This window comes from Bos indicus x Bos taurus, chromosome 5 (genome assembly GCF_003369695.1).
Source record: "Bos indicus x Bos taurus breed Angus x Brahman F1 hybrid chromosome 5, Bos_hybrid_MaternalHap_v2.0, whole genome shotgun sequence".
Classification (NCBI taxonomy): Eukaryota; Metazoa; Chordata; class Mammalia; order Artiodactyla; family Bovidae; genus Bos; species Bos indicus x Bos taurus.
This window is the reverse complement of record NC_040080.1, coordinates 19,675,587-19,691,683: the sequence shown is the minus strand read 5'-3', so window position 1 is coordinate 19,691,683 and position 16,097 is coordinate 19,675,587. Positions and strand designations below refer to the sequence as shown.

General features: G+C 39.4%; 1 protein-coding gene and 1 long non-coding RNA gene across 2 annotated transcripts; both read left to right on the top strand.

Annotated features, from left to right (window-relative positions):
- The first annotated feature begins 1,400 nt into the window (after positions 1-1,400).
- LOC113892433 lies at positions 1,401-9,058 on the top strand. The gene is made up of 2 exons (XR_003511048.1): positions 1,401-1,939; positions 8,627-9,058. It is a non-coding gene; the product is annotated as an uncharacterized LOC113892433 (long non-coding RNA).
- On the top strand, positions 5,710-8,615 carry LOC113892432 (endogenous retrovirus group K member 25 Env polyprotein-like). Its single transcript, XM_027541265.1, has one exon. It carries the CDS (start codon positions 6,827-6,829, stop codon positions 7,670-7,672), a length of 846 nt encoding a protein of 281 aa, XP_027397066.1. The 5' UTR covers positions 5,710-6,826; the 3' UTR covers positions 7,673-8,615.
- Positions 9,059-16,097: the final 7,039 nt, after the last annotated feature.

Genomic DNA, 16,097 nt, shown 5'->3' with positions numbered 1-16,097 from the left:
AAAGCCATGGACTGCAGCACACCAGGATTCCCTGTCCATCACCAACTCCCGGAGTTTACTCAAACTCATGTCCATCAAGTCAGTGATGCCATCCAACCATCTCATCCTCTGTTGTCCCCTTCTCCTCCTGCTTCCAACCTTTCCCAGCATCATGGTTTTTTTCAGTGAGTCAGTTCTTCATATCAGATGGCCAAAGTATTGTGACTTCAGCTTCAGCATCAGTCCTTCCAGTGAATATTCAGGACTGATTACCTTTGGGATTGACTGGTTTCATCTTGCAGTCCAAGGGACTCTCAAGAATCTTCTCCAACACCACAGATCAAAAGCATCAATTCTTTGGTGCTCAGCTTTCTTTATAGTCCAGCTGTCACATCCCATACATGACTACTGGAAAAACCATAGCTTTGACTAGACAGAATTTTGTTGGCAAAGTAACCTCTCTGCTTTTTCATATGCTTTCAAGGTTCATCATAGCTTTTCTTCCAAGGGGCATGAATCTTTTAATTTCATGGCTGCAGTCATCATCTGCAGTGATTTGGGAGCCCAGGAAAATAAAGTCTCTTACTGCTTCCATTGTTTCCCCATCTATTTTCCATGAAGTGATGGGACTAGATGCCATGATCTTTGTTTTCTGAATGTTGAGTTAAGTCAACTTTTTCACTCTCCTCTTTCACTTTTGTCAAGAGGCTCTTTAGTTCTTCTTCACTTTTTGCCATAAGGCTGAGGTCATCTGCATATCTGAGGTTACTGATATTTCTTCTTGCAATCTTGATTCCAGCTTTTGCTTCATCCAGCTCAGCATTTTGCATGATGTAATCTGTACATAAGTTAAATAAGCTGGGTGACAATATACAGCCTTGACGTACTCCTTTCCCAATTTGGAATCAGTCCATTGTTCCATGACCAGTTCTAACTGTTGCTTCTTTTTTTTTTTAATTTTATTTTATTTTTAAACTTTACAATATTGTATTGGTTTTGCCAAATATTGAAGTGAATCCGCCACAGGTATACATGTGTTCCCCATCCCAAACCGTCCTCCCTCCTCCCTCCCCATACCATCCCTCTGGGTCGTCCCAGTGCACCAGCCCCAAGCATCCAGTATCGTGCATCGAACCTGGACTGGTGACTCGTTTCATACATGATATTCTACATGTTTCAATGCCATTCTCCCAAATCTTCCCACCCTCTCCCTCTCCCACAGAGTCCATAAGACTGTTCCATACATCAGTGTCTCTTTTGCTGTCTCTTACACTGGGTTATTGTTACCATCTTTCTAAATTCCATATATATGCGTTAGTATACTGTATTGGTGTTTTTCTTTCTGGCTTACTTCACTCTGTATAATAGGCTCCACTGTTGCTTCTTGACCTGCATACAGATTTCACAGGAGGCAGGTCAGGTGGTCTGGTATTCCCATGTCTTTCAGAATTTTTGTTGTGATCCACACAGTCAAAGGCTTTGGCATAGTCAATGTTGGGAAGCATAGTACAAAATAGCCGTATTAGGAGAAAGTCCTTGGGAAAATGGTGAAGGGCCAGAAGTATCCAGCTTTGTGTACTGCGGACAGAAAAACATCTCCTGCCTTTGGTTATGCTCATCGCCAAGATTTAATAATAAATAGGGATGTTACTTGAGAAAAGGGGTTGTGGGATAAGCACATGAGTCACTTAGAGCACGCTGTCCTTGAAATGTTTTTACTGATTATGTGTTAACCCCGTATGCGCTCTGCTGGCCATATACTTTAAGCTGTTTGTTCCTGCTTCTATAAAAAGGCTTGACTGCAGAAATAAACTTGTCAGTCCTTGCAAGAGACTGTCTGAGTGTCATTCTTTCAGGTTCATTGCTTCCAAGCCCCAGGGAGAAAAATGCCCAACAAGTGGCGCCCGAACAGGGACTTGAAAGGAAGACTGAACAAAGCGACGAGCCCCTGCAGAAAGAGGTAAGCAGGATAGGACAACATAGCAGTAAAATTCCTTTCATTTCTATAATGCATCATTTTTTGAACAAGACGGTGTTAATGTTTCAAGAGATCAGTTGAATGACTGCTATCATATACTATTGGAACATAATCCATGGTTCCTTGAGGACGGGACACTTGATCTTTATGTATGGAAAAGGGTTAAAAATAATGTTTTGTGAGCATATTGGCAGGGAGTTCACATTCCTCCTCAGTGGTGGGTTACCTGGTCACTCATACGGGCTGTCATAGAACAAATTGAAGGACATAATGTTGATTTGGAGGTAGAGACTATTCGGTCTTTGCATGAATATGAGCTTAATGAACAAGACATGCAAGGTGCTTTGAAATGCAAGAATGTCATACTCAATCAAACACAAACCCTGGAAAAACAACTTGAGGATGTATCTATTAAGGATGTGCCAAAACCAAAACCGCTTAAGGCGGAAGTCATTTCATTCAGCAGACAACCCAAATCTGAGGCTTTTCCTCCTGCTCCGTCTGTAACTGCTGTTGCTAACTTTGCTCATACTAACCGCTTCACTCCTCCTTGGGAGATCCCTGCTTGTGCTTTCGCTTTCCCAACACAATATGATCAACTCGTCCAGGGTCAAAATTCTTGGGATGGTATAGATTTTAGCATGTTGTCTAATTTTAAGAAAGCATGTACTCTGTATGGACCTACTTCTCCTTACTGTATAGAATTTCTCAGAGGATGGGCTGACCATTGGATGCCATATGATTTTTTTCAAGTAGCAAAGATGGTTTTAAATCCTCAACAATTACTGCAGTGGCAAATGTGGGTTAGTGATGAGGCCCAACAGCTGATGATTGACCAGCAATCTCGTGGTAACACTGCCAATTTAACTTATGATATACTGACTGGAACAGGGACTATGGCCGATGTAATGGCACAATTAGCTAATATTACCCTTGAGATGTTGCATTTCATTAAAGAAACTGCCTGCAGGGCATGGGCAAATGTTGATAGCGCTAACTCTGATGGTTCATTTGTTAAGATTATTCAAGGACATGAGGAAGAATATTCTCAATTTATAGGAAAATTAAAGGATGCAGTTGAGAAATCGTTTAAGGATGTGACTTTACAAAATATTATTTTAAAACAACTTGCTTTTGAAAATGCTAATGAGGAATGTCAATCCGTGCTCAGACCAATTTGAGAGACTGGCTCTCTTATGGAATATTTGAAAGCATGTAGGGACATCGGATCTATGTCCATAGAGCAAAATTGGCAACATTGGAAACCTTTAATGTGCAAAAAGCTGCTAATTCCAAATGCTTTAATTGTGGGAAGCCCGGCCATATGAAAAAACAATGTCGCATGCCAACACAGGCTGGAAAAAATAATACTACTTCTAATAAGAAGAGACCCCCAGGAGTATGTCCAAGATGTAAAAAGGGGTTCCATTGGCTGAATGAATGTCATTCTAAATTTGATAAGGATGGAAACACCTTGAACCCCAGTACACAACAAAAACAATAGGGAAACTGATAAAGGGGCCGTACTCTAGCCCCACTACAAAAGGAGGACCTAACGTTATGACGCTACAAGCAGCTACATCTAAGAGTGCTTGCATTGATATACCTAGTCCTTATGATATGGAACTAATAGAATTATACAACCCCCACAAAATTCCCACTGGATATTATGGCCCGATTCCACCCAGGACAGTGGGACTAATTTTGGGACGTAGTAACTGCACAATGAGAGGTTTAATGGTATTGACCAGTGTTATGGATGAAGATTATGAAGGGGAAATACATGTTATGGTAAATGTTGTGAAAATGGGAAATGCATACTTACAAAAAGGGGAACGTTTTGCACAATTATTACTTTTGCCATAGGTCAAACAATGAAGGCATCTGATAAAGTTTAGCAGGGAGGCTTTGGCAGTACCAACCTTACTGCTGCACTATCCACCTTATTAAAGGAACATCAGAAACCCATGCTTACTTTACGCATTCAGGGAAAGAATTTCACAGGCATATTAGATACCAGAGCTGACATTTCAATCATTAGAGCTGCAGAATGGCCCCTCGATTGAGGTAAGGTTATGGCTCCTTCTAGACTATTAGGAATGGATGAAACTGATGCCACACAAACTTTGTCAGTGCATCCTATTTACAAGTGTATGGCCCTGATCAAATTGTAGCTTATCTTAAACCATATATTACTAATATCCCTATCAATTTATGGGGACGGGATTTTCTTGAACAAAAGAAAGCCACAATTTCTTTAAATGAACCTTTTTAATGGGGGCCATTGAGTTAACACTGCTGCCCCTCGATTGGGAATCTGATATCCCAATATGGACACCTCAATGGCCCCTAACTAAAGAAAAATTGGCAGCTCTTATGCAATTAGTTAATGAACAGTTACAAAAAGCTCATATAGAACCTTCATTTTCCCCGTGGAATTCCCCTGTTTTTGTAATAAAAAGAAATCAGGAAAATGGTGAATGTTGATAGATTTAAGAAATGTTAATAATACCATGTTACCTATGGGGCCCTTACAACCTGGATTGCCCTCCCCTTCTATGGTACCAAAAGGATGGTCTATAGTTACTATTGACTTATAAGACTGCTTTTTTACTATACCTTTGCACCCTAAAGATAGAAAACGTTTCGCCTTTTCAGTTCCTTCTATAAATCACATGGCTCCTGTTAAAAGATTCCAATGGAAGGTGCTACCTCAGGGAATGATGAACTCCCCTACCATTTGCCAATATCTCGTATCTGTTTTATTACAACCCATTAGAGATAAGTATACTACTGTGTTTATAATTCATTATATGGATGATATACTTCTCTCTATGGAATCTGAACTCTGTTTACAACAGTTATGTAATGAAGTTACTACTACTCTTCAAAATCATGGCCTGCTTGTTGTGCCAGATAAAATTCAATGGAAAGCACCCTTTAAGTATTTAGGACATGTTATGGAAGAATCTAAAATCAAACCTTAAAAAATTCAAATTTCTGTGCAATCTCTACACACGCTGAATGATTTTCAAAAATTACTAGGAGATATTAATTGGCTGTGGCCATCTGTAGGCATCCCCACCTATGCCTTACAAAATCTGTTTAAAATTTTAGAGGGATCCCCTGACCCTAATAGCCCTAGGCAGCTAACAAAAGAGGCCAAAGAAGAACTGGCCTTAGTGGAGAAACGCATTCAACAATCTTTTTCAACTCAGCTAGATTATGATCAACCAATTTCTTTATATATATACCCCACTGAACATTCGCCCACTGCAATTATAGCTCAGCATAGCGCAATAGAATGGGTATATTTACACACTAAACAGTCTAAAAAAATGGTATCATATCTTGAGAAAATAGGGCACTTAATTGTGTCAGGAAGAAGCCATGTACAAACTTCAACTGGATTTGATCCATATGCAATATACGTTCCCTTGACAAAACAGGAATTGCAAACTGCCTTACAGTATAACTTGACCATGCAAATGGCATTAAGTGATTTTCAAAATGTTATCTTATTTCATTTGCCAAAAGGAAAATTATGGGACTTTCTACAATGTACTAAATTCATTGTAACTAATATCATTGCATCTCAGCCTATTACCAATGCACCCACCTATTTCATTGATGGCAACAAGAAAGGCATAGCAGGGATTGTCAGCCCTGGTACCAAAGAGAAATTACCCACTACCTACTCTTCAGAACAAACAGTTGAATTGTATGCTTTATATGCTCTTTTGTCACTTCAACCATTATCCTTCAACGTATATACTGATTCCAAATACCTTGCTTCTCTTTTTCCTGATTACCACCTTTTTATACAACCTAGATGAAGAATTATATACTCTCTTTTCACAGACTCAAGCTTTAATTCACTCACGTATGGAACCCTTCTTTATTGCACATATACATGTTCATTCAGGTTTACCTGGCCCTCTGGTCACAGGAAATGATGCTGTTGACAGGCTCATAGCTCCCATTTTTACATCTGCCAGTGACGAACATGCTAATATTCATACCAATGCTAACAGATTGCCCTCTAAATACCATATTCCTCTCCCTGAAGCACGGCATATTATTAAAACCTGTGATGTCTGTGCCCTTCTGCACTTACAAACTACGATTTCAGGAATTAATCCCCGGGGCAACAGCCTAACTCCCTTTGGCAACTTGATTTCACTCACTGCTCCTTAAGAAAGTTTTCTTTGCTTTTTGTCTCACTTGATACCTTTTCAGGCTTTATCTGGGCAGTACCTGTCTCTTCAGAATCCAGCAAACACGCCATTTCCATACTCTTACTCACCTTCCCCGTTATGGGGATTCCTTCTGTCTTGAAAACAAACAATGGACCTGCATTCACCTCGCATTCGTTTCGTTCATTTTTATCAGAATGGAACATCACACACATTACAGGAATACCCTATAATCCTCAGGGTCAAGCCATTATTGAAAGAGCCCACCACACCCTAAAAACTCATTTACTAAAACAGAAAGGGGGAATATGGAAGAGGAGATACACTTCTTATCCTATGAACCCTCAGTTATTATTATCTTTAACTCTTTATTCCCTAAATTTTTTAAACTTTACAAAAAATAATTCTGACACTCCTGCAGATAGACATTTTGCAGAAGACAAAAACAGCAAATTAGAAATCAATACACCAATATGATATAAGCAATTTAATCAGTGGCTGCCAGGAATCTTACGACTCCTAGGCAAGGGTTATGGTCTTGTCATTGCAGATGGAGAGGAAATCTGGGTTCCCCTTCACCATGTCCGTTACCAAGAGGGACCCTGAGACCAGACTCCCTTGGGAAGTGATGAAGTTGACGTGAAGGGTCTCATCAGTGACCCTGGAGGAGCCAATGAGGAAACGCCATCATCTGAATCCTTACCAGACGTGGGCTCAAGTGAAAAACATGACTCGTCAGGCTGAGCAGACACTGAAGAGCACTGGAACTCCTATGACTCCAGATAAGCTATTTCTGGCAATGTTAGCTGTTCTTTCCTGTTCCTCTGGGGTAAGTGCAGAATATGTTTATTGGGCATACATACCCAACCCACCACTTCTCTCCATAGTGGATTGGGTAGATAAAGCCCCTATGATCTTTACTAATGACAGCACGCATTTTCCAAGTCCCTGGTCCACAAAGCGACCAATCCATGAAGAAGATGAGGGAAAGCCAATCAACATTTCCGTGGGATTCAAAACCTTGCCTATCTGTTTAGGATCTCATCCTCTTTGCATGACTATCTTCCCACAGTGGTGGGCATACTCTGCCAACAATGGGACTGCTTCACGTCTGGGAATGTTTGCTATGGCATCTTTCTTACTTAATGGCTCCGAGCGACATTATCCAGGCCAGATAGCCAACTATTCGAACTCACTTTTTCAACCAGAGGAACCTACATGTCATACTGTATCTTGGAGAAGAAAACAGGAGATACAACCGTTACATTGGTCTGATTGTCAAGGCCAATTTGGGAAAGTTTCTATAATTCAGCAAAATCATACTACTCATACATTTATATTTGTTGACTGTGGACCTCACGGTTTGTTTGTAAACTGTTCTGAAGAGCAGGAGGAACTTCATAATTGCTCCTGGTTTAATAGATCAAACATTGGAGGCTTTCATAAATCTAAGACAAGTTTCTGGGCTGATAAGGACATACTGCTGAATTGGTATAACGGGGGCTTATCACCCCCATGACCCAGGATTGTTGTCCCCATTGTGGGGCCAAAGCAATGGCACATTTGGAAAATTCCAGCAGCTTTAGAGCACTTCGCTAGTGTTTATGGGACTGCGGGTGTGTTTCATCCTTCTAATTATACCTTCCTATATAATAGTACTGGCTATATTCAATCGTGTGTTCACCTTCTGTACTTGTTTATTGTAGGGCATTTTGATATTGACTTATCAGCCAAGATTGTCAATTGTACTGCATGTGCATTTTATACCTGCCTTAAGCACACCATTTCATATCACAATGCTAGCATTGTGCTAGTTAAACAAAAACCTGAGTTATGGCTTCCCGTAAACTTAACTGAGCCTTGGACTGATTCTGTATTTCATTCTGTATGTTGAAAACTGGGCTTAGGCAATCTAAGCACATCATTGGGTGGATTATTGCAGGCATCTTAAGCCTTATCTCCATTGTGACTGTAGGAACTTTGTCTGATATGGCTTTATATAATTCTATACAAAATCATGATTTTATCACTGCTTGGCACAAAGACTCTCATGATCTGTGGACTCAACAAGCTCAAATAGATCAGCAATTACAAACACGAATTAATGAGTTACAAACTGTGGTTATCTACTTAGGAGATCAAATGCAGCAACTGACTTTCCAAACACATATACGTTGTCACTGGAATTTTACTTCTTTTTGTCTGACTAACATGCCCTATAATAGCACTGAATATCCTTGGAATAAAGTTAAGGCGCATTTGCAGGATCTCACAGATAACTCAAGTTTAGACATCAATTTGTTGAAACAAGTTGCTAATTTTCAAGTTAGAGTACCTAGGGAATTGTATAGTACTCAATTCTATGATACTTTAACCAAAACCCTAGTGTCTCTAGACCCTAGAACTTGGCTTTTAAGAAGCATTATTTTTATATATGTTTTAATCACCCTGCTCTTTTTGTCATTGCTTATAGGATACAGAAGTCTCTACTCAAGACTCTGTGCCTCCCACAATGGAGTCCAACTAGCAGCCGCCGTGCTTAAATTAAAAACAAAAGGAGGATATGTTGGGAAGTGTAGTACAAAATAGCTGTATTGGGAGAAAGTCCTTGGGAAAATGGTGAAGGGCCAGAAGTATCCAGCTTTGTGTACTGCAGACAGAAAAACATCTCCTGCCTTTGGTTATGCTCAGCACCAAGATTTAATAATAAATAGGGATGTTACTTGAGAAAACAGGTTGTGGGTTAAGCACATGAGTCACTTAGAGCACGCTGTCCTTGAAATGTTTTTACTGATTATGTGTTAACCCCGTATGCGCTCTGCTGGCCGTATACTTTAAGCTCTTTGTTCCTGCTTCTATGAAAAGGCTTGACTGCAGAAATAAACTTGTCAGTCCTTGCAAGAGACTTTCCGAGTGTCATTCTTTCAGGTTCATCACTTCCAAGTCCCGGGGAGAAAATCCCCAACAGTCAATAAAGCAGACGTAGATGTTTTTCCTGTAATGCTCTTGCTTTTTGATTATGCAACAGATGTTGGCAATTTGATCTCTGGTTTCTTTGCCTTTTCTAAATACAGCTTGAATATCTGGAAGTTCTTGGTTCATGTGCTATTGAAGTCTGGCTTAGAGAATTTTGAGCATTATTTTGATAGCGTCGTGAGATGAGTGCAATTGTGTGGTAGTTTGAGTAATTTTTGGCATGCCTTTATTTGGGATTGAAATAAAAACGGACCTTCCAAATTTGTAGGCATATTGAGTGCAGCACTTTCACAGCATCATTTTTAGGATTTGAAATAGCTCAGCTGGAAATCCATCACCTCCACTAGCTTTGTTCATAGCGATGCTTCCTAAGGCCCACTTGACTTCACATTCCAGGATGTCTAGCTCTAGGTGAGTGATCACACCATCGTGGTTATCTGGGTCATGAAGATTTTTTTTGTACAGTATTAGTTTTTACTGTACACCAAAATGAACCAACCATACATATACACATACCCCTTCCCTTCAGGACTTCCTTCCAACAGTGCATTAATTATTGTTCCATGTGCTATGCACTGTGCATAGGACCAATTTCGAGAGGACATTTTTTCCACCAACCAGGGAAGGGGGTATGTTTCAGGATGATTCAAGTGCATGATATTTATTGTACATTTGTTTATTTACTTCTATATTATTATATCAGCTCCACTTGATTTTACATCAGATCATCAGGCATTAGATCCAGGATGTTGGGGACCCTGCCATATTGTATATTCTCATTAGTTATCTATTTTATACATAGTATCAATAGCGGATCTAATCCCTCATTTCTTCCCACCAACCCCTTTCTCCTTTGGTGTCCATACGTTTGTTCTCTGTGTCTGTGTCTCTACTTCTGTTTTGCAAATATGATCACCTGTACTGTTTTTCTAGATTCCACATGTATGCATTAATACAAAATTTATTTTTCTCTTTCTGACTTACTTCACTTTGTATGACAGTCTCTAGGTCCTTCCACGTCTCTACAAGCAACCCAACTTTATTCCTGTATACGACTGAGTAATAGTCCATTGTAGATATGCACCACATCTTCTTTATTCACACTTCTGCTGATGAACATTTGGGTTGTTTCCGTGTCCTCGCTACCGTAAATAGTGCTGCTATACACATTGTACTGCATGTGTCTTTTTGAATTATGATTTTCTCTTCAATGCTTGTTTATTTTTCTTCTATGTTTACTTCTTTCTATGGTTCATGCTATAGGAAATATGTAATCAAATTTTTCATTGCTATCGTGGAAAATGTGTTTTTATTTTCCAACTCCACAGTTGGGGAAGCTAATGTTACAGAAGAGACATGTTTATTCTGATAGATCTCTCGAGTATTCTGTTTTAAAAAAAACACATGGCAAATTTTCTATGGAAATCAAATAAATGGTAATATTGAATTTATTTTTTAAGGAGACTCATAATAAAATTCCTGAAAAATAGATATCTACTTACTCTGGTAAGTCAGTCCCAACCTGAATCATATAAATTCAAATAATAGTATAATGACCAAAATAAAATTTTAGTTTCTGCTTTCCACACATGTTGATTTATAATAATTATTAATATAAAATTTTGAACACATCAAAAATTCAAAGTATAATTCATTTTGTGCCAATTACTTAGGGAATATCAATAAGTTTTTAGGAAAAGATTCTAGACAAGAGTATCATTACAAAGTAATATATGATAAAAAGTGAGATTTTTGAAGTGTTTGATACTTTGGGGAAAAAGATCTGTAAAGAACAGATACTTTAGAAAAAATGTTCCCACAATTGACAATACACATTCCTACCTCATTGGAATGATGTTCAAAGCAACCTTCCTTCTAAAGCAGATCAGGGTAAAGCTAAGTTCATTCTCCTATACTTCTGAGATCTGAAATCAAGCACCCCTAAAGCACACATCTGTACAAACACTTTACAATGAAACTAAGCCCAAGAGGTTAGGTTCTTGCACTGCCATTTGCTATTGCATCATTAGAAAATCACGTGAATTCATTCTTGGATATATTAAGGCTGAGGTCATCTCTGAAACTCAAACTATGAAGATGCAATTCCAGGAGGAAGGCAAGTCTAAACCATATTCTGCTGCTGCTGCTGCAAAGTCTCTAGACAGATTGAAAAATATCAGATAGGAGAACATGTTTTATTTGCAGTATTGAAGCAACGTTTCCTGACAATAAACTTGCTGCAAAGCCAAGTCATGTCAACCTATTATGTCATTCAGGATCGGCCATCTACACTTCCTCTGTGCAGCCCATGCTTCAGATGCAGGCTCCTGACCACTCTCCAAACACAACCTGATGTTTTAGGATTTCAATTTTGCCCCATATGTGTGACAGACTCCTTTCATATAATCCTTTGATTCTTTGCCTAGAAAAAGCCTAGGAACTGTAGAAAGCATGAATTGAATGTTCATTTCTTTCTGAACTTTTCCTCAAATCTCCCTGGTTCTCACCATTTTTAATCTTTTTCTCCTCACTTTTCTAAAACAGGATTTATCTTCTTTTTTTCCATATTATAATTAGTTCATTTATGATTGTAAGACTGGCTCTACTTCTCTCCTGGCTAAAATTGGACAAATATCATGATAGAACAATGAAGGGAAGTCTCTGATTCAGTTACAAGGGCGTAACAATGATCTATTTATGTTGTATTGAATGGCCCTTGAGACTGGACCAGTGACATATCTTCCATTTATTTTCTATGCCTTGTGCTTGAATTTGAAGTTCATTTCCCACCATTTTACCTTCCTTTTCCACCCATTGACAGAGCTCCTCAATATACACTGTGTGTGTTAAAGCAGGTATCATGGTTAACATATATACACTATAATATGTAAAATAAACAGCAAGGACCTACTGTATATTCCTTTGCTGTACACTTGAAACTAACACAACATTGTAAAGTAACTCTATTTCAATTTTTTTAAATCAATTATCATAAAAAAAATTACCCTGGAAAAAATTAAAACATAAATGTATTAGCCTAGCTTTTTAAACCATTATTTCCAATCCACGATGTGTAAGTAACCACCAATAAATTCTGTTTCTTTCAAATGCAGGTATGGATAAATAAGAATAAGTTTTGACTTTAATACCAAGCAGTGTGGGAAAGGAAAATCCAAGAAGTACAAGATAATTATTAAAAAGTTTTAAATTCTAAACATCTATAAATTCATGAAGCAACTAAAGTAACCAGGTGTGATGGGCATAGTTTTTAGTTCCCCCTTGATAGCAGTTGGTTTGCATCTGCAGGTGTTTGATAAACTCCATTCTGTCCTCTTGTGGGCTTACTGAGTTTTGTTTGTGTGTGTGGTGTATGTGTGTTTGTAACTATACTTGTTCCCTTCCAACAAAAAAAAAAAACAAAGTTAAAAAAAAATTGTATATCAATCAGAAGCGATTTATCTGTTTTTTCCTTTTGCACAGCTTATTTCTTTCATAATATATGAAATTTTACAATTATTTAAATCTCACTTTCCTATTATTATTTTTTATTACCACTATTGCTGTTTGAGCTCCATGAGATCAAGTACCTTTATAGTATTGTAAGTCAATGCATGGTTTTGGCACATAGTAGATGTTCAATCTGGAGAAGGAAATAGCAATCCACTCCAGTGTTATTGCCTGGAGAATCCCAGGGATGGGGGAGCCTGGTGGGCTGCCGTCTATGGGGTCGCACAGAGTCGGACACGACTGAAGTGACTTAGCAGCAGCAGCAGCAGATGTTCAATAAGTATTTCCTGAACAAAAAACAAATAAATATCAGAGGGCATTTGTTTACTGAATGAGCTGTTCTAGATGATTCTTGCTTGAGGTTTCTCATGCAATGGGAGTGAGATGGTTGCTGGACTGGGGTGAGTTCAAAGTCTGTGTTGCTTGTATATATGGTGACCGATTACTTCAAACCTCAGGAGGATGACTGAGTTACAGGAGCAGTTATCTGAAAGGACAATTTTTCAAGAAATAATATAAGCAGCATAGAACGATGTGTCAGCATTTAGGAGGTGACCTGAGGCTTTCCAGGTGGTGCTGCTGCTAAAGAATCCACCTGCCAACGCAGAAGATGCAAGAGACGAGGGTTTGATCCCTGGGTCAGGAAGACATCCTGAAGGAGGAAATGGCAACCCACCCAAATATTCTTGCTTGCAAAATTTCCATGGAAAGAGGTGCCTGGAGACTACATTCCATGAAGCTGTAAAGAGTCTGACACAACTGAGGACGTGAGCACAGGAGGTGAGCCACTAACAGGGTTAGAACCCAAATACAACCACCCAGGTATATGAATCCAACTGCAGTCTCTATCAAAACAATCTGTAAGGGTCCTTTCAAAATAAACTTTGAAGGCTGCATAATCACAATGTGCTTTGGATTTTCTCTCTGTGCTTCATGAGAAATTGTCAATGTTACACTTTAAGAAATAGGTAACTGCTAAAGAAATGCAAAAAGGCAAAATGGCTGTCTGGGGAGGGCTTACAAATAGCTGTGAAAAGAAGAGAAGCAGAAAGCAAAGGAGAAAAGGAAAGATATAAACATCTGAATGCAGAGTTCCAAAGAATAGCAAGAAGAGATAAGAAAGCTTTCTTCAGCGATCAACGCAAAGAAATAGAGGAAAACAACAGAATGGGAAAGACTAGAGATCTCTTCAAGAAAATCAGAGATACCAAAGGAACATTTCATGCAAAGATGAGCTCGATAAAGGACAGAAATGGTATGGACCTAACAGAAGCAGAAGATATTAAGAAGAGATGGCAAGAATACACAGAAGAACTGTACAAAGAAGATCTTCATGACCTAGATAAGCACGATGGTGTGATCACTGACCTAGAGCCGGACATCCTGGAATGTGAAGTCAAATGGGCCTTAGAAAGCATCACTACGAACAAAGCTAGTGGAGGTGATGCAATTCCAGTTGAGCTATTCCAAATCCTGAAAGATGATGCTGTGAAAGTGCTGCACTCAATATGCCAGCAAATTTGGAAAACTCAGCAGTGGCCACAGGACTGGAGAAGGTCAGTTTTCATTCCAATCCCAAAGAAAGGCAATGCCAAAGAATGCTCAAACTACACACAATTGCACTCATCTCACACGCTAGTAAAGTAATGCTCAAAATTCTCCAAGCCAGGCTTCAGCAATATGTGAACCGTGAACCTTCCTGATGTTCAAGCTGGTTTTAGAAAAGGCAGAGGAACCAGAGATCAAATTGCCAACATCCGCTGGATGATAGAAAAAGTAAGACAGTTCCAGAAAAGCATCTATTTCTGCTTTATTGACTATGCCAAAGCTTTTGACTGTGTGGATCACAATAAACTGTGGAAAATTCTTCAAGAGGTGGGAATACGAGACCACCTGACCTGCCTCTTGAGAAATTTGTATGCAGGTCAGGAAGCAACAGTTAGAACTGGACATGGAACAACAGACTGGTTCCAAATAGGAAAAGGAGTTCGTCAAGGCTGTATATTGTCACCCTGTTTATTTAACTTACATACAGCGTACATCATGAGAAAGGCTACTGGAAGAAACACAAACTGAAATCAAGATTGCCGGGAGAAATATCAATAACCTCAGATATGCAGATGACACCACCCTTATGGCAGAAAGTGAAGAGGAATTAAAAAGCCTCTTGATGAAAGTGAAAATGGAGAGTGAAAATGTTGCCTTAAAGCTCATAATACAGAAAACTAAGATCATGGTATCTGGTCCCATCACTTCATGGCAAATAGATGGGGAAACAGTGGAAACAGTGTCAGACTACATTTTTGGCCTCCAAAATCACTGCAGATGGTGATTGCAGCCATGAAATTAAAAGATGCTTACTCCGTGGAGGGAAAGATATGACCAACCTAGACAGCATATTCAAAAGCAGAGATATTACTTTGCCAACAAAGGTACATCTAGTCAAGGCTATGGTTTTTCCAGTAGCATGTATGGATGTGAGATTTGGACTATAAAGAAAGCTGAGCACAGAAGAATTGATGCTTTTGAACTGTGGTGTTGGAGAAGACTCTTGAGAGTCCCTTGGGCTGCAAGGAGATCCAACCAGTCCATTCTGAAGGAGATCAGTCCTGGGTGTTCATTGGAAGGTTGGATGCTACAGCTGAAACTCCAATACTTTGGCCACCTCATGCGATGAGTTGACTCATTGGAAAAAACCCTGATGCTGGGAGGGGTTGGGGGCAGGAGGAGAAGGGGACAACAGAGGATGAGATGGCTGGATGGCATCACCCACTCGATGGACATGAGTTTGAGTGAACTCCGGGAGTTGGTGATGGACAGAGAGGCCTGGCGTGCTGCGATTCATGGGGTCGCAAAGAGTCGGACACAACTGAGCGACTGAACTGAACTGAACTGATTCATCAGAAATACTTGATTTGTATTTAGATTTTGTAAAGCTTACAGTTTTAAAGTCTTTATTGAACTTGTTACAATATTGCTTCTGTTCTTCCCATGTTCTGGGTTTTTGTTTGTTTTTGTTTTTTGTTTTTGGCCAAGACGCATGTGGGATCTCAGCTTTCCAACCAGGGATCACACCTACTCCCCATGCACTGGAAGGCAAAGTCTTAACACTGGATGGCTTAGGAAGTCCCTATAGTTTCTTAAGTGCCTACTAAATTTCAGATTGTCCTGGGCAATGTCTCACATAGGATAGGCACAATTATACTCATTCTGAAGATGGAGCATGCAAACAGGAGTGTAAGCAATTTAAAAGTTTAAGTAACACCAGGTTACTGAAAGCAAGTAAAAAATGTGAAAGTGAAAGTCGCGTAGTCATGTCTGATTCTTTGCAACCCCATGGACCATACAGTCCATGGAATTCTCCAGGTCAGAATATTGGAATGGGTAGCCTTTCCCTTCTGCAGGGGCTCTTGGATTCTTTGCCAGCTGAGCCACAAGGGAAGCCCAAGAATACTGGAGTA

Excerpts from the sequence above, each read along its gene's own strand:
- LOC113892432 (XM_027541265.1), top strand. The coding sequence starts at position 6,827 with ATGAGGAAACGCCATCATCTGAATCCTTACCAGACGTGGGCTCAAGTG.